General features: G+C 39.6%; 1 protein-coding gene across 3 annotated transcripts in view; it reads right to left on the bottom strand.

Moving 5' to 3' along the window:
* The window catches only part of LOC139749151 (DBH-like monooxygenase protein 1), a 171253-nt gene that overhangs the window by 82069 nt on the left and 61897 nt on the right, over positions 1-27287 (bottom strand). For all 3 annotated transcript variants that reach the window (XM_071662790.1, XM_071662791.1, XM_071662789.1), the window contains 5 exons: positions 9058-9228; positions 5413-5499; positions 5032-5227; positions 2628-2732; positions 657-823 (listed from right to left, as the gene is read on the bottom strand). In XM_071662790.1, coding sequence (XP_071518891.1) covers positions 657-823; positions 2628-2732; positions 5032-5227; positions 5413-5499; positions 9058-9228 — 726 coding nt within the window. The remainder of the gene's footprint in view (positions 1-656; positions 824-2627; positions 2733-5031; positions 5228-5412; positions 5500-9057; positions 9229-27287) is intronic.

Below are 27287 nucleotides of genomic sequence, written 5' to 3'. Positions count from 1 at the left end.
CTCTAGATGGTCAGACATGTACTACGTGTACTACATGCGACACCACACCATGCATGAGCCATACGGTCAGCAGAAGTCCCCAGAAGTCGTAACTAATAACACAGTAACTGTGCTCCTGTACAGACTCCTGTCTTGCCCTTAATTAGTTTCCAGTTCTTCCCTCCGTATCATGATCATAGTCATACCCTTACTGAGCGACACACTTTACTTACCTTCTATTCAAATCTTCCATTTGATCATCTTGCAGTCTACATCCCTCCATCATAAACCTCATTGTTTCCATCTCTGTTCTTCCTTTATATAAGACTTCATGCAATACCCTCATACAGTAACCTCCAATTGAGTTATCTATTGTCTACTTCATAATGTTTCCATCTACCCTAAATACAAGGCATTGATCCTTCTCTCTATGTTTCTTGTTTTCATCTGCCACTCACTATACCGTCCTCAGCACTTCTTTCATTCTCAGATTTCTTTTCCAACTATTATGACTCACATTTTTATCCATTTCTTTTTTTATTTCACTGGTGTCAGAAATCCTCACTCAGGTCCTCACATTCCACATATCAATTATAAATATGTAAGTTTTCTATGTTGAAAATATTTTCAGTCTGACTCTCTTGCTCAAGTGTTTTACCGTGTGAAGCTGAGCGTACCTCTCCTGTGCAGGACCCATGGCAGTGGCCGACTGTGAGCCAGGACGACTGATTCGGTGGGATGATGAGCTTGGGGGACACGTCATGACCCACTACCATGAGTCCGGCATCATTGGGTCGTAGGACCTCAGTGTAGAAGATCCTTAAACCAGAGGCGTCAACTACACCTGAAGGAACAACAGTATCACTTCAGATATTCTGGGTGCCAGTCTTCTGCAGTATCCTGCAAGGGTTTTATCTTTAACTTCACCCTGGGTGTCAGGTACCTATAAAAGTCAGTACAAGTGTCAGGTATACTAGCAAGTACATCTTACTGAGTGTCAGGTATACTAGCCAGTACATATTATACTGGGTGTCAGGTATACTAGCCAGTACATATCATACTGGGTGTCAGGTATACTAGCCAGTACATATCATACTGGGTGTCAGGTATACTAGCCAGTACATATCATACTGGGTGTCAGGTATACTAGCCAGTACATATCATACTGGGTGTCAGGTATACTAGCCAGTACATATCATACTGGGTGTCAGGTATACTAGCCAGTACATGTCATACTGGGCGTCAGATATACTAATGCATCTTATTGTGTGTCAGGTATACTAACAGGTACATCTCATTATGTGTTAGTAGTAATTGCGCCTTATTCTATCAAGTACACCTTATTAGGCGTCATATATACTAGCAAGTATATCTTATTGTGTGTCAGGTATACTAGCAAGTACATCTAATTGGGTGTCAGATATACTAGTAAGTACATCCTATTGGGTGTCAGGTATACCAGTAAATACATCTTATTACGTGTCAGGAATACTAGAAAGTACACCCTACAGGCTGTCAGGTATACTAGCAGGTACACCTTACTGGGTGTCAGATATACTTGCAAGTACACCTTATTGGGTGTCAGGTATACTAGCAGGTACACCTTACTGGGTGTCAGATATACTAGCAGGTACACCTTACTGGGTGTCAGATATACTGGCAAGTACACCTTATTGGGTGTCAGGTATACTAGCAAGTACACCTTATTGGGTGTCAGGTATACTAGCAAGTACATCTTATTGGGTGTCAGGTATACTAGCCAGTACAATCTTGAAATACAGAGATCAAGTAGGCCTCAAGTGGTCACAGGTCCACATGGTCAGACTGTAAATAGTACATTAATTATTGTTGAAAAATAAACATAATTATTCGGAAAACAGTCAATAACAGTTAGTAAATAAAGAAAATGAATTGTTTGTGCATCTTACGTGGGTTAACAGAACACTGCTTTTAATTAGTAAAGGAAGAATTACTGTAATGATATTTAAGTTGAATCTCATCAAAACTGTGGCTTAAAAGTTACTTCTACTTTATCTCAAGAAGATTGCTTCGGTGTTCTCACAAAATATGTCAGAATTATCAAGATATACTGATGATCAGAAACTTGTACATTTGTATGTTAAACATAATTTCTTTGGGCAAGATCAAAAGTTAACGTTGGATGAAAACAATATATGAATTCTGCATTATCCTACTATCACCAGCCTGAGCGAGAGGGTTTACTTCACCTGGCCTGAGCAAAGGGGTTTACCTCACCTACGCTGAGCTAGAAAATGTACCTCACCTAAGCTGAACTATAGGGTTTACCTCACCTGGCCTGAGTGAAAGGGTTTACCTCACCTGTTCTGACCGAGAGGGTTCACCTCAACTGACCTAAGCGAGAGGGTTTACCTCACCTGAACTAAGCGAGAGGGTTTACCTCACCTGAACTAAGCGAGAGGGTTTATCTCATCTGCCCTGAGCTTGCAAGTTTACTTTGCTTGCCACAAGCTAAAGGGTTTACATCACCTGGGCTGAGGTAGAGGGCTTACTTCATCTGGCCTGAGGGAGAAACTTTACCTCACCTGGACTGAGCTAGAAGGTTTACCTCACCTGGACTGAGCTAGAAGGTTTACCTCACCTGGACTGAGTTAGGGAGTTTACCTCACCTGGCGTCAAGCTGGGGTTGTCATAATGAACTTCCATCATAAAGTACGTGGCTCCGCCGTATTCCTCTCCTATGGGAAGACCAACATGGTCCGGGTACATCTCACCTTAACACAAACAATATTGTAGTTCAGTACACATCATTCAGTGACACACAATATTGTAGTTCAGTACACATCATTCAGTGACACACAATATTGTAGTTCAGTACACATCATTCAGTGACACACAATATTGTAGTTCAGTACACATCATTCAGTGACACACAATATTGTAGTTCAGTACACATCATTCAGTGACACACAATATTGTAGTTCAGTACACATCATTCAGTGACACACAATATTGTAGTTCAGTACACATCATTCAGTGACACACAATATTGTAGTTCAGTACACATCATTCAGTGACACACAATATTGTAGTTCAGTACACATCATTCAGTGACACACAATATTGTAGTTCAGTGCACATCATTCAGTGACACACAATATTGTAGTTCAGTACACATCATTCAGTGACACACAATATTGTAGTTCAGTACACATCATTCAGTGACACACAATATTGTAGTTCAGTACACATCATTCAGTGACACACAATATTGTAGTTCAGTACACATCATTCAGTGACACACAATATTGTAGTTCAGTACACATCATTCAGTGACACACAATATTGTAGTTCAGTACACATCATTCAGTGACAAACACTGATAATTCAATAGTTATATTTACTCATACATATCTAATGTGTTTAATCGCAAGGTTACAGTAAGAAGAAAATGGAAAACACTGTTCAAACTCTACTTCCGCAATCATGATGTTGATACTCCATCAATATAATCCATCAATATAATCCATCAACATAATCCATCAATATAATCCATCAATATACTCCATCAATATAATCCATCAACATAATCCATCAACATAATCCATCAATATAATCCATCAACATAATCCATCAATATAATCCATCAATATAATCCATCAATATAATCCATCAACATAATCCATCAATATAATCCATCAATATACTCCATCAATATAATCCATCAATATAATCCATCAACATAATCCATCAATATAATCCATCAATATACTCCATCAATATAATCCATCAACATAATCCATCAACATAATCCATCAATATAATCCATCAATATAATCCATCAATATAATCCATCAATATAATCCATCAATATAATCCATCAACATAATCCATCAATATAATCCATCAATATACTCCATCAATATAATCCATCAACATAATCCATCAACATAATCCATCAATATAATCCATCAATATAATCCATCAATATAATCCATCAATATAATCCATCAACATAATCCATCAATATAATCCATCAATATAATCCATCAATATAATCCATCAATATAATCCATCAACATAATCCATCAATATAATCCATCAATATAATCCATCAATATAATCCATCAACATAATCCATCAATATAATCCATCAATATAATCCATCAATATAATCCATCAATATAATCCATCAACATAATCCATCAATATAATCCAACATAATCCATCAATATAATCCATCAATATAATCCATCAACATAATTCATCAACATAATCCATCAATATAATCCATCAACATAATCCATCAATATAATCCATCAATATAATCCATCAATATAATCCATCAATATAATCCATCAACATAATCCATCAATATAATCCATCAATATAATCCATCAACATAATCCATCAATATAATCCATCAACATAATCCATCAATATAATCCATCAACATAATCCATCAATATAATCCATCAATATAATCCATCAATATAATCCATCAACATAATCCATCAATATAATCCATCAATATACTCCATCAATATAATCCATCAATATAATCCATCAACATAATCCATCAATATAATCCATCAACATAATCCATCAATATAATCCATCAACATAATCCATCAATATAATCCATCAACATAATCCATCAATATAATCCATCAATATAATCCATCAATATAATCCATCAATATAATCCATCAACATAATCCATCAATATAATCCATCAATATAATCCATCAACATAATCCATCAATATAATCCATCAACATAATCCATCAATATAATCCATCAATATAATCCATCAATATAATCCATCAACATAATCCATCAATATAATCCATCAATACAGTCACCAGTATTTGTCTTTCATTGTTTTCACTTGAAGATTTAGTTACAGTTCACTCGTGCTTATACTAACTCTTTCCACCAATATTTACGTTCCAAAATATTCTATATCATGCGACAGCTGAAATAATGATTGCAATGCTCTTTGATTTGATATGTGGTGTAGCACAGTAGTTGCAATTTCAAATCGCATCAAGCTACTTTTGTCCAACGTACCTTCACTACCAACTGCCCATGCAATGATGGGGCTGAGACAGTTGTACCAAGAGATGGGTGTACTGGGAGCGAAGCACTGACTACCATGAACGTCCAGCCACTTTTCAAAATGACGTTTACTATCGGGAAGGTGGCACTCGTACAGCTGGATGTGGTGGATGTAGGGCAGGTTTTCCTCCTTGATCACTGGAACATACTGACACAAACAAATTGTCACTTCTTCCAGTGGTGACATAGTCAGGGTTAACAGTGGCATGAATGTTTCATTATACTGTCCTACCGTAACTCAAATGTAAAACATTAAAGATGGACTTCATTACATCCTCTAACAGTTGACCAGATACTATGTGGAGGTTCCTCAAGATGAACTTAGCTACTTACTCCAATGATGTGAACCTTACGGTTGATGGGTGGCATCTTGTAAAGTTTACACCAGTACAGAGTTGTCAGGTCGTCCGGTAGACTCACCTGTTGGGAGCAGAGGTTGTGGAATGTATAAGTATACAAAGAAATCCAAACAGCAATGGACCATTTTGTCCTTTCGAGACTGTTAGTGGTTGAGGAAGATAACTACAATTCATAGATAAGTGTAGTAAGAGTAGAAAGACACAGATATTTCAAAGGAAAGCCTAATGTAAACATTTCATGTAACTATGGAAGCACTAACAATGTCATTCGTGAATCTGAAGTGAGGTATTTATATGTATGGTAATGCTTTCATTCACTCTGATTGTATGTATGGTAATGCTTTCATTCACTCTGATTGTATGTATGGTAATGCTTTCATTCACTCTGATTGTATGTATGGTAATGCTTTCATTCACTCTGATTGTATGTATGGTAATGCTTTCATTCACTCTGATTGTATGTATGGTAATGCTTTCATTCACTCTGATTGTATGTATGGTAATGCTTTAATTCACTCTGATTGTATGTATGGTAATGCTTTCATTCACTCTGTATGGTAATACTTTCATTCACTCTGATTGTATGTATGGTAATGCTTTCATTCACTCTGATTGTATGTATGGTAATGCTTTCATTCACTCTGTATGGTAATACTTTCATTCACTCTGATTGTATGTATGGTAATGCTTTAATTCACTCTGATTGTATGTATGGTAATGCTTTCATTCACTCTGTATGGTAATACTTTCATTCACTCTGATTGTATGTATGGTAATGCTTTCATTCACTCTGATTGTATGTATGGTAATGCTTTCATTCACTCTGTATGGTAATACTTTCATTCACTCTGATTGTATGTATGGTAATGCTTTCATTCACTCTGATTGTATGTATGGTAATGCTTTCATTCACTCTGATTGTATGTATGGTAATGCTTTCATTCACTCTGATTGTATGTATGGTAATGCTTTCATTCACTCTGATTGTATGTATGGTAATGCTTTCATTCACTCTGTATGGTAATACTTTCATTCACTCTGATTGTATGTATGGTAATGCTTTCATTCATCTGATTGTATGTATGGTATGCTTTCATTTCACTCTGTATGGTAATACTTTCATTCACTCTGATTGTATGTATGGTAATGCTTTCATTCACTCTGATTGTATGTATGGTAATGCTTTCATTCACTCTGATTGTATGTATGGTATGCTTTCACTTCACTCTGATTGCATGTCTGGTAATCCTTTCATTCACTCTGATTGTATGTGTGGTAATGCTTTAATTCACTCTGATTGTCTGTATGGTAATGCTTTCATTCACTCTGTATGGTAATACTTTCATTCACTCTGATTGTATGTATGGTAATGCTTTCATTCACTCTGATTGCATGTATGGTAATACTTTCATTCACTCTGATTGTATGTATGGTAATGCTTTAATTCACTCTGATTGTATGTATGGTAATGCTTTCATTCACTCTGTATGGTAATACTTTCATTCACTCTGATTGTATGTATGGTAATGCTTTCATTCACTCTGATTGTATGTATGGTAATGCTTTCATTCACTCTGATTGTATGTATGGTAATGCTTTCATTCACTCTGATTGCATGTATGGTAATACTTTCATTCACTCTGATTGTATGTATGGTAATGCTTTAATTCACTCTGATTGTATGTATGGTAATGCTTTAATTCACTCTGATTGTATGTATGGTAATGCTTTCATTCACTCTGTATGGTAATACTTTCATTCACTCTGATTGTATGTATGGTAATGCTTTCATTCACTCTGATTGTATGTATGGTAATGCTTTCATTCATTCTGATTGTATGTATGGTAATGCTTTCATTCACTCTGATTGTATGTATGGTAATGCTTTCATTCACTCTGATTGTATGTATGGTAATGCTTTAATTCACTCTGATTGTATGTATGGTAATGCTTTGATTCACTCTGTATGGTAATGCTTTCATTCACTCTGTATGGTAATGCTTTCATTCACTCTGATTATATGTATGGTAATGCTTTCATTCACTTTTGGAAAAGTAAAAACTGGAGGGGAGGAGAGATTAATATATCCAAGTTTTTTCTATTTACCCATTGTAGATCAAGAGAATTCATGCTGGAGTTTGACTTTTCGTATCTACTATATTACTGATATCTAAAACTTTGCACAAGTCGATATCAAAATTCATTTGCCACCATGAATCTAGTCCATCAGTTTGTCTATGTACGTTTGAAGCTGCAAACGTTCAGTTTGTGTGGTATATTTATTTCCCAATTCACTGTTGCCTGCGAGTTGCGATGTCTCCCACTCTAGCCTATTATCAATACCGTTGATATATAAGAGAAAAAGAACCGCTGCTATGACTGATCCTTGTGGCACACCACTTGTTACGTCTGACCATCCTGAGGTTTGACCATTAGTCGCTACTGCTTGTCTGCGGTCGGTCAACCAATTTCCTAACTAACGAAGTACAATTCCATTCTAGTCGTACCATGTTAATTGATATTTCCTGGTAACCTCTGACGTGGAATTTTATCAAAGGCTTTTTGAGAATCTAAATATATGACATCAACAGCTTTACTTTCATCATATGCGTTGATTGTGTCATTGATTAAGCTAATGTATCAGATAAAAAATTTCGTCGGAAACCATACTAGGAATCATTTATTATACTGTGAGCCACTAAATGGTTTACAACCACATCCTGAATAATGGTTCCCATAGTTTTACCAAATATAAACATCAAGCTAACCTGGACTACACATTCTGGTTGGTGACTAATTACATTTTTTGATATGTGTTACATTTGCAAGCTTCCATTCTACTGAAACTTTACCCGTAGCGAGCGATTAGGTGAAAATAGCAGTCAAATAAACTGTTTGAATACCTCAATTTTTGCCTGTTTCTCTTTCCTCGAATAAAACTTATCTGGGTCTGTCGTTATATCATAATCTATTTTCATTTCATTTAGCGCTAGTTGTATATTTTCAACTCTTGTGTCAGTGTGTCGCAAAACATTTTTCTTCTCTTAGAATCGGGACTGGATATAGGACGCGAGTTGTGTCTTCCAAAAAGAAGCAAAAAGAAAAAAAAATCATCTAAGATCTTTGTCCTGTCTTCGTTGTCTTAAACCAAGTCATTTAACTGACCATTTATTAACTGACCATTTGAGTGGATAATGACTATCTTACTTCTAACATATCCATAAAACTCCTCAGGTTTGCCTGTTACAGCGATACAAAGATCATCCAAATCTGCAAATTTAAAACTTAATATTTTTCGCGACCTTCAGCTTTTCAGGCAATGGTGAAAGTTACTTCAAAAGTAATTTGCCATTGATGACATACTCTCACAGTGTCGCCCTGCGGAGGTCCAGCAGTCAGTCATAACCGTTCTTTTTTTTAGGATAAACTTGTTTCATAAAACTATACGGTATGTATAAAGTAAGTGGTATATGGAATATCAATGAAGACTTATATCACGAAAGGTTTCAGATATTTATCATTGTAAGGGTATATGAAAGAAGAAACAATTACATTTCCTAAAAAAGTTATACAAGTTTTAATGATAGCTGACAGAGAACACGTAATAAATGCCACTTACGTTGGGAGAAACCAGTTCCCACGTCTGGACGTCGTCACTGAGGCGTGGGAAGCGTAGCTGAGGCACCTGCAGGTAGACACTCTTCGTCCCTCCCGCACTGTGCATCTTCATCGTTATTATATCTTTGGGATCCTCGTCGCCGTAGGCCCAGATCACTCTCACAGTGTCGTCCTGCGGGAGTCCAGCAGTTTAATCATTACTGTTTGGAGTTCTGGTTTATAAGATTAGTTTACTCCATCAAGATGAATGATAAATTATCTAAAGCAAATTATACAAATTTTCATTATCATTAATATTCAGTTTAATAGCTTTGGTTTACTTCATAACTTCTGATGATTACTCTTAATAGTTCCTCAAGGATGACGGTATACGAACATGTCATCGCGCTACGTTAATAGCTATGGAAGTGACTGTGTAGAAAACCTCTGAATCAACCATAATAGTCAGGTAAATCTTCCTCAAGCTATTGATTCACCCAGAATATTTCCCGAAGAAACCCTCATAGTCTCAGTTATCTCATCTTCAAAGCACTGGCTGTGTAACTCCCTGTAAATAAATGTTGAACCTCTGGAAGAAATGAATGTTCCCAGCTGATGAAGTAATGCTTCTACATACGAGGATAGTCTCAGCAAAACCCTACCAGTGAATCATTGAAAAATGATGGCTGTGAAACTAAGCGTGTGATGTGTAATGACCCATGTGAAGTTATGTGGTGTGGATGTAATGAAGTTTGGATGGACGCTGTTTCTCCCAGTGATGGTTTCATTTACTTAACTTGGGCTGGCGTACATGCTACCCGTAGTTACAGAGGACCAAACCTAAGTATATAGCATTTCCTGCTATACTTCTCCCACGGACTTTCTGATGTGCTTCTGATAAGGAACATCATTTCGCTTTCTCCGTAGTCAACACTGTTGCCCACGTTTCCTAGCAGTAGTTTGTAGATACCATCATACCAGGAGATTGAACATGGCAGTATCTAAATGTACATTGCTCGATAGCGTCCTAATCTAATTACTCGAGAAACATACTGGCGAGGGAATATGTTAGATTTAGTTCTAACTACTAATGAGGATCTGGTTGATGATGATGTGGGATAAAAGTTTGTTATGATTGATCACAAAGCAAATTATCTTGAGGTTGCTATCAGCACCGCATGTAATGATGGTCAACACGACAACTTCGAGAAAAAAAAATCGCAGTTTTAAACGCATAATTCTTAATGATCTTCACATCATTCTTGACAGGCAACTTAGGATGATATGGTCAATGAAAATGACAAGAACGCAGTTGCAAAAGCTTCAGTAAAACTTTAAAAGCAGTAGAAGGAACATTCTTGGCAATGCGTAGTAGACGGTCTGTTTCTGAAACGAAGCCAAGATGGTGGAACGGTGACATAAAAGTGCCATTGGTTTGAGGAAGTGGCTCATAAGAAAGTAAGATAATCCAAGAACCTTCGTGATAGTGTAAATGATGTAAATTTGCATAGAGAAAGTAAGAGATGTATACAGTAAAGTTAACTTCGGTGCCAAGTGTATATTGCTGAAAATAGCAAAGGAAATCCTGAGGAGTTTTACAGTTATGTTGGAAGCAAAAGAGTCATTACGCAGTTAATTGGTCCACCAATTACAGAAAACTGTAACTTTGTTCAAGAAAACGATCCATGTTAGAAATATCAAATGACATTTTTCCATCTGTACTTACAATCGAAGACACAAAATATATCCCGAATCCGGTTTCACTAATGAGAGAGGAAAGCGTTCCTCAACAAACTCACATAAAAGCCGAAGACACTTCTAGCAATAAATAGAATGAAAATGAATAAAACAGCAGGCCCTGGTAAGTTTTATACGAGAACGATGAGAGGCTAAAAATGAGATAGCTTAGCCCTTGACTGTCCTTTTCAATAAGTCACTTGCTATAGGAAAAGCTCCAGATGAATGGAGGTTTGCCAGTGTTAACACCAATATTCAGAAAATGCTATAAGTCAGTGCCAGAAAATTATCGTCCTATTAGCTTAACCTCTGTAGTTGGTAAACTTATGGAAACGATCATTAGACCTTGAATTGCGAACCATTTAAAGGACTAACACTTAGCAAACGATTATATGTATGGTTTTCAAAGAAATCGCTCATGTTTGACAAATCTACTTGATCTTTTTTTTTATGATATAATCAACATACATAACGAAAGTAAAGCAGTTGATGTTGTCTTGCTAGATTTTCAGAAAGCTTTCGATAAGGCTCAGCTCCAAAGGTTACTAGCAAAAATTGAGACATTGCATTGATGGCGTTGTAGTTTACTGGATAGAAAATTGGTTGACTGGCCGTAAACAAAGCCAGAGAATGTTTAGACGTAACAAGTGGAGTGCCACAAGGATCACTTGAAGCCACTTCTCTTTCTCATATATTAATGATATTGATGTAGGTTGCATTGCAAGATATCAAAATTCGCTGATGACACAAAGTTGGGAAAAAAATATACGATTAAAGTTGAACGTGGACAGATTCAAACTGACATAGACAAACTGATGGAATGGGCTCATAGGTGGCAAATAAATTTTGATATCAGTAAGTGCAAAATTTTACATATCGGTAGTAAAAACGAAAAGGCAAGCAACAATATGAATTCTGCTGAACTGCGAAAGGTAAATGAGGAAAAAGGCTCGGACGTAAAAATTTCTGGTGACCCAAAACCAAGTAAGCAGTGAACAGAAGCAGTGAAAAGAACAAACCAAATCCATGAATTCACTGGTAGGGCCTTCAGTTTAAGTCCAGGGAAATCATTCTTACTATTTACATTGGTTCTTCTGCATCTTCAATATTGTATTCAGTTATGGTCATATTAGCTAAAAGAAAATAAAGACAGAATGGAGAGAGTACAGCGTCGAGTTACATAGATGACCAACGGACCTTAGAAAATGGGTTAAGAAGTGATCTAATATAAGTATTAAAAATGATCAAAAGCTCTAATAATCTTGATCTATCAAGTTACTTAAGACTTGATTCGTCTGATTATATTCGTAGTAATGGATGCAAACTCATGGGAAAATGCTCAACCTCGGATGAAACGAAGTACTTTTTCTTCAACAGGATTGTTAACATATGGAACGATTTGCCGCTTAGATTGCTTGAAAGTAATACTACAGATACGTTTAAGAACAGACTTGATAAATACTTAGCCTCAAATCCACGACTTACGTTAATTCTTAGTCATAATGACAATTTGCAAGTTATTCTTTTTGAACCATCTGTATACCTTCTAAATCTCACCACACCCTTCTGTGAATTTATGATTTCTACCACTATCAGAAATAGCTGTTTTTTAATTCCTTTGTATTTCCTTTGTATCATCCTGTGAGAAATACATAAAATGCTTGATCAAATGTAGCGCAATCATATAAAATCTTTTGATCTCAAAATTCAACAAACAACAGGGTAAACCATTAGGATAAAAATATCATTTTATAAATTCTAAACAGAAACCAAGAAAAAGATATTGCTATGCTACGTAAAACGAAAATAAAGCTTCACAGAAACTGAACTAACTCAGTTAGTCAGCCTTTTCATTGAATAGTACAGTTAATCTTTTTTCTAAGAAAACCCAACTGCTATTAGTGCTTTCCTCATAACCCAAGTGCCCAACAACTTTCATTATCAAGGGTTTGAAGGATTTTTCTCTTTTTAGACCTCGAAAGGAATACGTTCGTAGGCAAGATAGCAAGACTATCTCTGAAATGTGGTCCTGCCCGCCCTTTTTACTCGCCCGCTGGGTAGAGTTTGGTGACCCCAGTTATACCAGTAGTCCTTCCAAGAAACAGCAGGCGTGTCCCTGCTACCATTACCGACGAGACATACAAGGCCATATGGCTGGCTGGGATATGACACGAGTGAATTGTGAATGTAAAAGGATGAAAGTTGAAGACATTTTAGAAGGGAGTAAATTAAACGGTTGAGAAGTAATGGAACGTTCTAGTATGATGAAAACAGTAAAGTCAGTCCTGCAATGGCACAGATCGAAATACATAAGACAGTTAAGGATAAGCGGTTTCAAAAAATGCCTGAAGGCATGTGCGTAAGTTTATCACGTTCAGGTATAAGAGGAAAAGCCTTTCCTTACTCCGAATTATGGCAGCGACGCTGCATAGTATAATGCTTTGAGCTAAACGCTTCTACATGGTGTATCACGGCTCAATTTATTCCCAGCTGATATATATATATATATATATATATATATATATATATATATATATATATATATATATATATATATATATATATATATATATATATATATATATATATATATATAAATATATATATATATATTTTTTTTTTTTTTTCTTATACTTTGTCGCTGTCTCCCGCGTTTGCGAGGTAGCGCAAGGAAACAGACGAAAGAAATGGCCCAACCCCCCCCCCATACACATGTACATACACACGTCCACACACGCAAATATACATACCTACACAGCTTTCCATGGTTTACCCCAGACGCTTCACATGCCTTGATTCAATCCACTGACAGCACGTCAAACCCTGTATACCACATCGCTCCAATTCACTCTATTCCTTGCCCTCCTTTCACCCTCCTGCATGTTCAGGCCCCGATCACACAAAATCTTTTTCACTCCATCTTTCCACCTCCAATTTGGTCTCCCTCTTCTCCTCGTTCCCTCCACCTCCGACACATATATCCTCTTGGTCAATCTTTCCTCACTCATTCTCTCCATGTGCCCAAACCATTTCAAAACACCCTCTTCTGCTCTCTCAACCACGCTCTTTTTATTTCCACACATCTCTCTTACCCTTACGTTACTTACTCGATCAAACCACCTCACACCACACATTGTCCTCAAACATCTCATTTCCAGCACATCCATCCTCCTGCGCACAACTCTATCCATAGCCCACGCCTCGCAACCATACAACATTGTTGGAACCACTATTCCTTCAAACATACCCATTTTTGCTTTCCGAGATAATGTTCTCGACTTCCACACATTTTTCAAGGCTCCCAAATTTTCGCCCCCTCCCCCACCCTATGATCCACTTCCGCTTCCATGGTTCCATCCGCTGACAGATCCACTCCCAGATATCTAAAACACTTCACTTCCTCCAGTTTTTCTCCATTCAAACTCACCTCCCAATTGACTTGACCCTCAACCCTACTGTACCTAATAACCTTGCTCTTATTCACATTTACTCTTAACTTTCTTCTTCCACACACTTTACCAAACTCAGTCACCAGCTTCTGCAGTTTCTCACATGAATCAGCCACCAGCGCTGTATCATCAGCGAACAACAACTGACTCACTTCCCAAGCTCTCTCATCCCCAACAGACTTCATACTTGCCCCTCTTTCCAGACTCTTGCATTTACCTCCCTAACAACCCCATCCATAAACAAATTAAACAACCATGGAGACATCACACACCCCTGCCGCAAACCTACATTCACTGAGAACCAATCACTTTCCTCTCTTCCTACACGTACACATGCCTTACATCCTCGATAAAAACTTTTCACTGCTTCTAACAACTTGCCTCCCACACCATATATTCTTAATACCTTCCACAGAGCATCTCTATCAACTCTATCATATGCCTTCTCCAGATCCATAAATGCTACATACAAATCCATTTGCTTTTCTAAGTATTTCTCACATACATTCTTCAAAGCAAACACCTGATCCACACATCCTCTACCACTTCTGAAACCACACTGCTCTTCCCCAATCTGATGCTCTGTACATGCCTTCATCCTCTCAATCAATACCCTCCCATATAATTTACCAGGAATACTCAACAAACTTATACCTCTGTAATTTGAGCACTCACTCTTACCCCCTTTGCCTTTGTACAATGGCACTATGCACACATTCCGCCAATCCTCAGGCACCTCACCATGAGTCACACATACATTAAATAACCTTACCAACCAGTCAACAATACAGTCACACCATTTTTTAATAAATTCCACTGCAATACCATCCAAACCTGCAGCCTTGCCGGCTTTCATCTTCCGCAAAGCTTTTACTACCTCTTCTCTGTTTACCAAATCATTTTCCCTAACCCTCTCACTTTGCACACCACCTCAACCAAAACACCCTATATCTGCCACTCTATCATCAAACACATTCAACAAACCTTCAACATACTCATTCCATCTCCTTCTCACATCACCACTACTTGTTTTCACCTCCCCATTTGCGCCCTTCACTGAAGTTCCCATTTGCTCCCTTGTCTTACGCACTTTATTTACCTCCTTCCAGAACATCTTTTTATTCTCCCTAAAATTTAATGATACTCTCTCACCCCAACTCTCATTTGCCCTCTTTTTCACCTCTTGCACCTTTCTCTTGACTTCCTGTCTCTTTCTTTTATACATCTCCCACTCAATTGCATTTTTTCCCTGCAAAAATCGTCCAAATGCCTCTCTCTTCTCTTTCACTAATAATCTTACTTCTTCATCCCACCACTCACTACCCTTTCTAATCAACCCACCTCCCACTCTTCTCATGCCACAAGCATCTTTTGCGCAATCCATCACTGATTCCCTAAATACATCCCATTCCTCCCCCACTCCCCTTACTTCCATTGTTCTCACCTTTTTCCATTCTGTACTCAGTCTCTCCTGGTACTTCCTCACACAAGTCTCCTTCCCAAGCTCACTTACTCTCACCACCCTCTTCACCCCAACATTCACTCTTCTTTTCTGAAAACCCATACAAATCTTCACCTTAGCCTCCACAAGATAATAATCAGACATCCCTCCAGTTGCACCTCTCAGCACATTAACATCCAAAAGTCTTTCTTTCGCGCGCCTGTCAATTAACACGTAATCCAATAACGCTCTCTGGCCATCTCTCCTACTTACATACGTATACTTATGTATATCTCGCTTTTTAAACCAGGTATTCAATATCACCAGTCCTTTTTCAGCACATAAATCTACAAGCTCTTCACCATTTCCATTTACAAAACTGAACACCCCATGTATACCAATTATTCCCTCAACTGCCACATTACTCACTTTCGCATTCAAATCACCCATCACTATAACCCGGTCTCTTGCATCAAAACCTCTAACACACTCATTCAGCTGCTCCCAAAACACTTGCCTCTCATGATCTTTCTTCTCATGCCCAGGTGCATATGCACCAATAATCACCCATCTCTCTCCATCAACTTTCAGTTTTACCCATATTAATCGAGAATTTACTTTCTTACATTCTATCACATACTCCCACAACTCCTGTTTCAGGAGTACTGCTGCTCCTTCCCTTGCTCTTGTCCTCTCCCTAACCCCTGACTTTACTCCCAAGACATTCCCAAACCACTCTTCCCCTTTACCCTTGAGCTTCGATTCACTCAGACCCAAAACATCCAGGTTCCTTTCCTCAAACATACTACCTATCTCTCCTTTTTTCACATCTTGGTTACATCCACATACATTTAGACACCCCAGTCTGAGCCTTCGAGGAGGATGAGCACTCCCCGCGTGACTCCTTCTTCTGTTTCCCATTTTCGAAAGTTAAAAATACAAGGAGGGGAGGATTTCTGGCCCCCCGCTCCCGTCTCCTCTAGTCGCCTTCTACGACACGCGAGGAATGCGTGGCAAGTATTCTTTCACCCCTATCCCCAGGGATAATATATATATATATATATATATATATATATATGTGTCGGAGATGGAGGGAACGAGAAGAAGTGGGACACCAAATTGGGGGTGGAGGGATGGAGTGAAAGGGATTTTGAGTGATTGTGGCCTGAACATGCAGGAGGGTGGGGGGCGTGCAGGGAATAGAGTGGGTTGGATCGATGTGGTGCACCGGGGTCGACGTGCTGTCGATGGATTGAATCGGGGCGTGTGAGGCGTCTGGGGTAAACCATGAAAAGTTCTGTGGGGCCTGGATGTGGAAAGGGAGCTGTGGTTTCGGGCATTATTGCATGACAGCTGGAGACTGACTCTGAGCGGGTGGGGCCTTTGTTGTCTTTTCCTAGCGCTACCTCGCACACATGAGGGGGGAGGGGGATGTTATTCCATGTGTGGCGGGGTGGCGATGGGGGTGAGTAGGGGCAGTGTGAATTGTGTGCATATGTATATATGTATGTGTCTGTGTGTGTATATATATGTGTATGTATGGGTATTGTATATTTGCGTGTGTGGACGTGTATGTATATACATGTGTAGGGGGGTGGGTTGGGCCATTTCTTTTGTCTGTTTCCTTGCGCTACCTCGCAAACGCGGGAGACAGCAACAAAGCAAAATAAATAAATAATATAAAAATATAAATATATATATATATATATATATATATATATATATATATATATATATTTATATTTATTTTATTATACTTTGTCGCTGTCTCCCGCGTTTGCGAGGTAGCGCAAGGAAACAGACGAAAGAAATGGCCCAACCCCCCTCCCATACACATGTATATACATACGTCCACACACGCAAATATACATACCTACACAGCTTTCCATGGCTTACCCCAGACGCTTCACATGCCTTGATTCAATCCACTGACAGCACGTCAACCCCGGTATACCACATCGCTCCAATTCACTCTATTCCTTGCCCTCCTTTCACCCTCCTGCATGTTCAGGCCCCGATCACACAAAATCTTTTTCACTCCATCTTTCCACCTCCAATTTGGTCTCCCTCTTCTCCTCGTTCCCTCCACCTCCGACACATATATCCTCTTGGTCAATCTTTCCTCACTCATCCTCTCCATGTGCCCAAACCACTTCAAAACACCCTCTTCTGCTCTCTCAACCACGCTCTTTTTATTTCCACACATCTCTCTTACCCTTACGTTACTCACTCGATCAAACCACCTCACACCACATATTGTCCTCAAACATCTCATTTCCAGCACATCCATCCTCCTGCGCACAACTCTATCCATAGCCCACGCCTCGCAACCATACAACATTGTTGGAACCACTATTCCTTCAAACATACCCATTTTTGCTTTCCGAGATAATGTTCTCGACTTCCACACATTCTTCAAGGCCCCCAGAATTTTCGCCCCTCCCCCACCCTATGATCCACTTCCGCTTCCATGGTTCCATCCGCTGCCAGATCCACTCCCAGATATCTAAAACACTTCACTTCCTCCAGTTTTTCTCCATTCAAACTCACCTCCCAATTGACTTGACCCTCAACCCTACTGTACCTAATAACCTTGCTCTTATTCACATTTACTCTTAACTTTCATGCTTCTACACAACTTCCACCCACACCATTATTTACTTAATACCTCCACAGGCATTCTATCACTCTATCAATGCACTTCCCAGATCCATAATGCTACATACAAATCCATTTGCTTTTCTAAAGTATTTCTCACTACATTCTTCAAAAGCATAAACACCTGATCCACACCTCCTCAACCACATTCTGAAACCAATCACTTTGCTCTTCCCAATATGATGCTTGTACATGCATTCACCTCTAATCAATAACCCTCCCATATAATTTACAGAATATTAAATACTTATATTGTAATTTAGATACTTTATCCTTTATATATATATATATATATATATATAAATATATATATATATATATATATATATATATATATATATATATTCTTTTACATTTCCATACTCAGTGCTTCTCGCTGTTTTCTCACGATCAGCACGCGCTGTAGCGCAGGAAACAACTGGACTCACCCAACTCCCATCCAATAGATTCATACTTGCCACCCGCATTTCCAAACTCTTGCATTTACTACCATATATAACCACATCAAACAAATTATAAAACCATGACACAATCATCACACTGCCGCAACCTTACATTCCTGAAACCACACTTTCCCTCTCATGAAATAACCATCCCCCATCCCCTTCATGTGTGCGAAGTAGCATAGGAAAGGAAAACAAGGCCCCATTCGTTCACACTCAGTCTCTAGCTGTCATATAATGCACCGAAACCACAGCCGTTTCCACATCAGGCCCCACAGAACTTTCCATGGTTTACCCAGACGCTTCAATGCCTGATTCAATCCACTGACAGCACGTCAACCCCGTATACCACATCGTCCAATTCACTCTATTCCTTGCCCCTTTCACCCTCATGCATGTTCAGGCCCCGATCACACAAAATCTTTTTCACTCCATCTTTCCACCTCCAATTTGGTCTCCCACTTCTCCTCGTTCCCTCCACCTCCGACACATATATCCTCTTGGTCAACTCTTCCTCACTCATTCTCTCCATGTGCCCAAACCATTTCAAAACACCCTCTTCTGCTCTCTCAACCACGCTCTTTTTATTTCCACACATCTCTCTTACCCTTACATTACTTACTCGATCAAACCACCTCACACCACACATTGTCCTCAAACATCTCATTTCCAGCACATCCACCCTCCTGCGCACAACTCTATCCATAGCCCACGCCTCGCAACCATACAACATTGTTGGAACCACTATTCCTTCAAACATACCCATTTTTGCTTTCCGAGATAATGTTCTCGACTTCCACACATTCTTCAAGGCTCCCAGAATTTTCGCCACCTCCCCCACCCTATGATTCACTTCCGCTTCCATGGTTCCATCCGCTGCCAGATCCACTCCCAGATATCTAAAGCACTTCACTTCCTCCAGTTTTTCTCCATTCAAACTTACCTCCCAATTGACTTGACCCTCAACCCTACTGTACCTAATAACCTTGCTCTTATTCACATTTACTCTTAACTTTCTTCTTTCACACTCTTTACCAAACTCAGTCACCAGCTTCTGCAGTTTCTCACATGAATCAGCCACCAGCGCTGTATCATCAGCGAACAACAACTGACTCACTTCCCAAGCTCTCTCATCCCCAACAGACTTCATACTTGCCCCTCTTTCCAAAACTCTTGCATTCACCTCCCTAACAACCCCATCCATAAACAAATTAAACAACCATGGAGACATCACACACCCCTGCCGCAAACCTACATTCACTGAGAACCAATCACTTTCCTCTCTTCCTACACGTACACATGCCTTACATCCTCGATAAAAACTTTTCACTGCTTCTAACAACTTTCCTCCCACAACATATATTCTTAATACCTTCCACAGAGCATCTCTATCAACTCTATCAATTGCCTTCTCCAGATCCATAAACGCTACATACAAATCCATTTGCTTTTCTAAGTATTTCTCACATACATTCTTCAAAGCAAACACCTGATCCACACATCCTCTACCACTTCTGAAACCACACTGGTCTTCCCCAATATGATGCTCTGTACATGCCTTCATCCTCTCAATCAATACCCTCCCATATAATTTACCAGGAATACTCAACAAACTTATACCTATGTAATTTGAGCACTCACTCTTATCCCCTTTGCCTTTGTACAATGGCACTATGCACGCATTCCGCCAATCCTCAGGCACCTCACCATGAGTCATACATACATTAAATAACCTTACCAACCAGTCAACAATACAGTCACACCCTTTTTTAATAAATTCCACTGCAATACCATCCAAACCTGCAGCCTTGCCGGCTTTCATCTTCCGCAAAGCTTTTACTACCTCTTCTCTGTTTACCAAATCATTTTCCCTAACCCTCTCACTTTGCACACCACCTCGACCAAAACACCCTATATCTGCCACTCTATCATCAAACACATTCAACAAACCTTCAAAATACTCACTCCATCTCCTTCTCACATCACCACTACTTGTTATCACCTCCCCATTTGCGCCCTTCACTGAAGTTCCCATTTGCTCCCTTTCTTACGCACTTTATTTACCTCCTTCCAGAACATCTTTTTATTCTCCCTAAAATTTAATGATACTCTCTCACCCCAACTCTCATTTGCCCTCTTTTTCACCTCTTGCACCTTTCTCTTGACTTCCTGTCTCTTTCTTTTATACATCTCCCACTCAATTGCATTTTTTCCCTGCAAAAATCGTCCAAATGCCTCTCTCTTCTCTTTCACTAATAATCTTACTTCTTCATCCCACCACTCACTACCCTTTCTAATCAACCCACCTCCCACTCTTCTCATGCCACAAGCATCTTTTGCGCAATCCATCACTGATTCCCTAAATACATCCCATTCCTCCCCCACTCCCCTTACTTCCATTGTTCTCACCTTTTTCCATTCTGTACTCAGTCTCTCCTGGTACTTCCTCACACAAGTCTCCTTCCCAAGCTCACTTACTCTCACCACCCTCTTCACCCCAACATTCACTCTTCTTTTCTGAAAACCCATACAAATCTTCACCTTAGCCTCCACAAGATAATAATCAGACATCCCTCCAGTTGCACCTCTCAGCACATTAACATCCAAAAGTCTCTCTTTCGCGCGCCTGTCAATTAACACGTAATCCAATAACGCTCTCTGGCCATCTCTCCTACTTACATACGTATACTTATGTATATCTCGCTTTTTAAACCAGGTATTCAAATCACCAGTCCTTTTTCAGCACATAAATCTACAAGCTCTTCACCATTTCCATTTACAAACACTGAACACCCCATGTATACCAATTATTCCTCAACTGCCACATTACTCACCTTTGCATTCAAATCACCCATCACTATAACCCGGTCTCTGCATCAAAACCTCTAACACACTCATTCAGCTGCTCCCAAAACACTTGCCTCTCATGATCTTTCTTCTCATGCCCAGGTGCATATGCACCAATAATCACCCATCTCTCTCCATCAACTTTCAGTTTTACCCATATTAATCGAGAATTACTTTCTTACATTCTATCACATACTCCCACAACTCCTGTTTCAGGAGTACTGCTACTCCTTCCCTTGCTCTTGTCCTCTCACTAACCCCTGACTTTACTCCCAAGACATTCCCAAACCACTCTTCCCCTTTACCCTTGAGCTTCGTTTCACTCAGAGCCCAAAACATCCAGGTTCCTTTCCTCAAACATACTACCTATCTCTCCTTTTTTCACATCTTGGTTACATCCACACACATTTAGACACCCCAGTCTGAGCCTTCGAGGAGGATGAGCACTCCCCGCGTGACTCCTTCTTCTGTTTCCCATTTTAGAAAGTTAAAATACAAGGAGGGGAGGATTTCTGGCCCCCGCTCCCGTCCCCTCTAGTCGCCTTCTACGACACGCGAGGAATGCGTGGGAAGTATTCTTTCACCCTATCCCCAGGGATAATATATATATATTATATAATATAATTTATATAATATATATATATATATAGTGTGTCGGAGATGGAGGGAACGAGAAGAAGTGGGACACCAAATTGGGGGTGGAGGGATGGAGTGAAAGGGATTTTGAGTGATTTTGGGCCCGAACATGCAAGGAGGGGAGGGGGGCGTGCAGGGAATATATATAATATACATATATATATATATATATATATATATATATATATATATATTATATATATATATATATAATTATATATATATATAATATATATATATATATATATATATATATATATATATATATTATATATATATATATATATATATATATTAATTATATATATATATATATTATATTTCCATAGAATTGCTTTCTCGCTGTCTCTCGCGCAAGCGAGGTAGCGCAAGGAAACAAACGAAAGAATAGCCCAACCCACCCACATACACATGTATATACATACATGTCCACACACGCAAATATACATACCTATACATCTCAACGTATACATATATATACACACACAGACATATACATATATACACATGTACATAATTCATACTGTCTACCTTTATTCATTCCTATAGCCACCCCGCCACTCATGAAATAACAACCCCCTCCCCCTTCATGTGCACGAGTTAGCAGTAGGAAAAGACAACAAAGGCCACATTCGTTCACACTCAGTCTCTAGCTGTCATTTATAATGCACCGAAACCACAGCTCAGTTTCCACATCCAGGCCCCACAGAACTTTCCATGGTTTGCCCCAGACGCTTCATATGCCCTGGTTCAATCCATTGACAGCACGTCGACCCCGGTATACCACATCGTTCCAATTCACTCTATTCCTTGCACGCCTTTCACCCTCCTGCATGTTCAGGCCCCGATCAGTCAAAATCTTTTTCACTCCATCTTTCCACCTCCAATTTGGTATCCCACTTCTCTTCTTTCCCTCCACGTCTGATGCATATATCCTCTAGGTCAAATTTCCTCACTCATTCTCTTCATGTGACCAAACCATTTCAAAACACCCTCTTCTGCTCTCTCAACCACACTCTTTTTATTGCCACACATCTCTCTTACCCTTACATTACTTACTCGATCAAACCACCTCACACCACACATTGTCCTCAAACATCTCATTTCCAGAACATCCACCCTCCTCGGCACAACTCTAACCATAGCCCACGCCTCGCAACCATATAACATTGTTGGAACAGCTATTCCTTCAAACATACGTATTTTTGCTTTCCGAGATAATGTTCTCGACTTCCACACATTCTTTAACGCTCCCAGAACTCTCGCCCCCTCCCCCACCCTATAATTCACTTCCGCTTCCATGGTTCCATCCGCTGCCAAATCCAATTCCAGATATCTAAAACACTTTTCTTCCTCCAGTTTTTCTCCATTCAAACTTACCTCCCAATTGACTTGTCCCTCAACCCTGCTGTACGTAATAACCTTGCTCATATTCACACTTACTGGTAGCTTTCTTCTTTCACACACGTTACCAAACTCAGTCACCAGCTGAGGATAAAGAAGTAACATTGCTAGTGAAAGAGAAGAGAGAGACATTTGGACGACTTTTACAAGGAAATAATGCAAATGACTGGGAGATGTCTAAAGAAAATAGAGGCAGGAGGTCAAGAGAAAGGTGAAAGAGGTGAAAAAGAGGGCAAATGAGGGTTGGGGCGAGAGAGTATCATTAAATTTTAGGGAGAATATAAAGATGTTTTGGTAGGAGGTAAGTATAGTGCGTAAGACAAGGGAATCAATAGGAACTTCAGTGAAGGGGGCTAATGGGGAGGTGATAACAAGTAGTGGTGACGTGAGAAGTAGATGGAGTGAGTATTTTGAAGGTTTGTTGAATGTTTGATGACAGATTGGCAGATATAGGGTTTTTTGATAGAGGTGGTGTGCAAAGTGAGAGGGTTAGGGAGAATAATTTGGTAAACAGAGAAGAGGTAGTAAAAGCTTTGCAGAAGATGAAAGCCAGCAATGCAGCGGGTTTGGATGGTATTGCAGTGGAATTTATCAAAAAAGGGGTGACTATATTGTTGACTGGTTGGTAAGGTTGTTTAATGTATGTATGACTCATGGTGAGGTGCCTGAGGATTGGAGGAATTCTTGCATAGTGCCATTGTACAAAGGCAAAGGGGATAAAAGTGAGTGCTCAAATTACAGAGTTATAAATTTGTTGAGTATTCCTGGCAAATTATATGGGAGGGTATTGATTGAGAGGGTGAAGGCATGTACTGAGCATCAGATTGGGGAAGAACACTTCGGTTTCAGAAGTGGTAGAGGATATGTGGATCAGGTGTTTGCTTTGAAGAATGTATGTGAGAAATACTTAGAAAAGCAAGTAGATTTGTATGCAGCATTTATGGATCTGGAGAAGGCATATGATAGAGTTGATAGAGATGGTCTGTGGAAGGTATTAAGAATATATGGTGTTGGAGGCAAGTTGTTAGAAGCAGTGTAAAGCTTTTATCGAGGATGTGAGGCAAGTGTACGTGTAGGAAGAGAGGAAAGCGATTGGTTCTCAGTAAATGTAGGTTTGCGGCAGGGGTGTGTGATGTCTCCATGGTTGTTTAATTTGTTTATGGATGGGGTTGTTAGGGAGGTGAATGCATGAGTTTTGGAGAGAGGGGCAAGTATGCGGTCTGTTGTGGCTGAGAGGGCTTGGGAAGTGAGTTAGTTGTTGTTCGCTGATGATACAGCGCTGTTGGCTGATTCGTGTGAGAAACTGCAGAAGCTGCTGACTGAGTTTGGTATAGTGTGTGAAAGAAGAAGGATGAGAGTAAATGTGAAAAAGAGTAAGATTATTAGGTATAGTAGGGTTGAGGGATAAGTCAATTGGAAGGTAAGTTTGAATGGATAAAAACTGGAGGAAGTGAAGTGCTTTAGATATATGGGAGTGGATCTGGCAGCGGAAGGAACCATGGAAGCGGAAGTGAATTATAGGTTTGGGGAGGGGGCGAGAGTTCTGGGAGCGTTGAAGAATGTGTGAAAGTCGAGAACATTATCTCGGAAAGCAAAAATGGGTATGTTTGAAGGAATAATGGTTCCAACAATTTTATATGGTTGCTAGGCGTGGGCTATGGATAGAGTTGTGCGCCGGAGGGTGGATGTGTTGGAAATGAGATGTTTGATGACAATATGTGGTGTGAGGTGGTTTGATCGAGTAAGTAACGATAGGATAAGAGAGATGTCTGGTGATAAAAACGATGTGGTTGAGAGAGCAGAAGAGGGTGTTTTGAAATGGTTTGGTCACATGGAGATAATGAGTGAGGAAAGATTGACCAAGAGGATATATGCGTCAGAGGTGTAAGGAACGACGAGAAGTGGGAGACCAAACTGGAGGTGGAAAGATGTAGTGAAAAAGATTTTGAGTGATCGGGACCTGAAAATGCATGAGGGTGAAAGGCGTGCAAAGAATAGAATGAATTGGATCGATGTGGTATACTGGGGTCGACGTGCTGTCAATGGATTGGACCAGGGCATGTGAAGCGCCTGGGACAAACCATGGAAAGTTCTATAATGCACCGAATGCATCCAGGCCCCACGAAACTTTCCATGGTTTACACCAGACGCTTCACATGCCCTGGTTCAATCTATTGACACCAGGTGACCCCGTTATACCACATCGTTCCAATTCACTCTATTCCTTGCACGCCTTTCACCCTCCTGCATGTTCAGGCCCCGATCACTCAAAATCTTTCTCACTCCATCTTTCCACCTCCAATTTGGTCTCCCACTTCTCCTCGTTCCCTCCACCTCCGACACATATATCCTCTTGGTCAATCTTTCCTTACTGATTCTCTCCTTGTGACCAAACCACTTCAAAACATCCTCTTCTGCTCTCTCAAACACACTATATTACCACAGATCTCACTTACCCTTTCATTACTTACTTAATCAAACCACCTCACACCACATATTGTCTTTAAACATCTCATTTCCAGCACAATAACCCTCCTCCGCACAACTCTAACTATAACCCACGCCTCGCAACCATATAACATTGTCGGAACCACTATTCCTTCAAACATACCCATTTTTGCTTTCCGAGATAACGATTTCGATTTCCACACATTTTTCAACGCCCGCAAAACTTTTGACCCCTCCCCCAACCTATGACTCACTTTCGCTTTCATGGTTCCATCCGCTGCCAGATCCACTCCCAGATATCTAAAACACTTCACTTCCTCCAGTTTTTATTCATTCAAACTTACCTCCCAGTTGACTTGTCCCTCAATCCTAGTGTACCTGATAACCTTGCTCTTATTTACATTTACTCTCAGCTTTCTTATTTCACACACTTTATTAAACTCAGTCACCAGCTTCTGCAGTTTCTCACATGAATCAATAACCAGAGATGTATCATCAGCGAACAACAACTGACTCACTTCCCAAGCTCTCTCATCCACAACAGACTGCATACTTGCCCCTCTCTCCAAAACTCTTGCATTCACCTCCATAACAACCTCATCCACAAACAAATTAAACAACAATGGAGACATCACGCACCCCTGCCGCAAACCGACATTCACTGAGAACCGATCACTTTCCGCTCTTCCTACTCGTACATATGCCTTACATCCTCGATAAAAACTTTTCAATGCTTCAAAAAACTTCCGTCCCACACCATATATTCTTAATACCTTCCACAGAGCATCTCTATCAACTCTAGCATATGCCTTCTCCAGATCCATAAATGCTACATACAAATCCATTTGCTCTTCTAAGTATTTCTCACATACATTCTTCAAAGCAAACACCTGATCCACACATCCTTTACCACTTCTGAAACCAACACTGCTCTTCCCCAATCTGATGCTTTGTACGTGCCTTTAACCTCTCAATCAATACCCTCCCATGTAATTTCCCAGAAATACTCAACAAACTTAACTCTGTAATTTGAGCATTCATCTCTATGCCCTTTGCCTTTGAATATTGGCACTGTGCAAGCATTCCACCAATCCTCAGGCACCTCACAATGAGTCGTACGTAGATTGAATAGCCTTACCAACCAGTCAACAACACAGTCACCCCCTTTTTTAATAAATTCCACTGCAGT

Source organism: Panulirus ornatus, chromosome 6 (assembly GCF_036320965.1).
Source record: "Panulirus ornatus isolate Po-2019 chromosome 6, ASM3632096v1, whole genome shotgun sequence".
NCBI classification, from domain to species: domain Eukaryota; kingdom Metazoa; phylum Arthropoda; class Malacostraca; order Decapoda; family Palinuridae; genus Panulirus; species Panulirus ornatus.
Note: the sequence above shows the minus strand (reverse complement) of the source record. Positions and strands in the feature narration are given on the sequence as shown.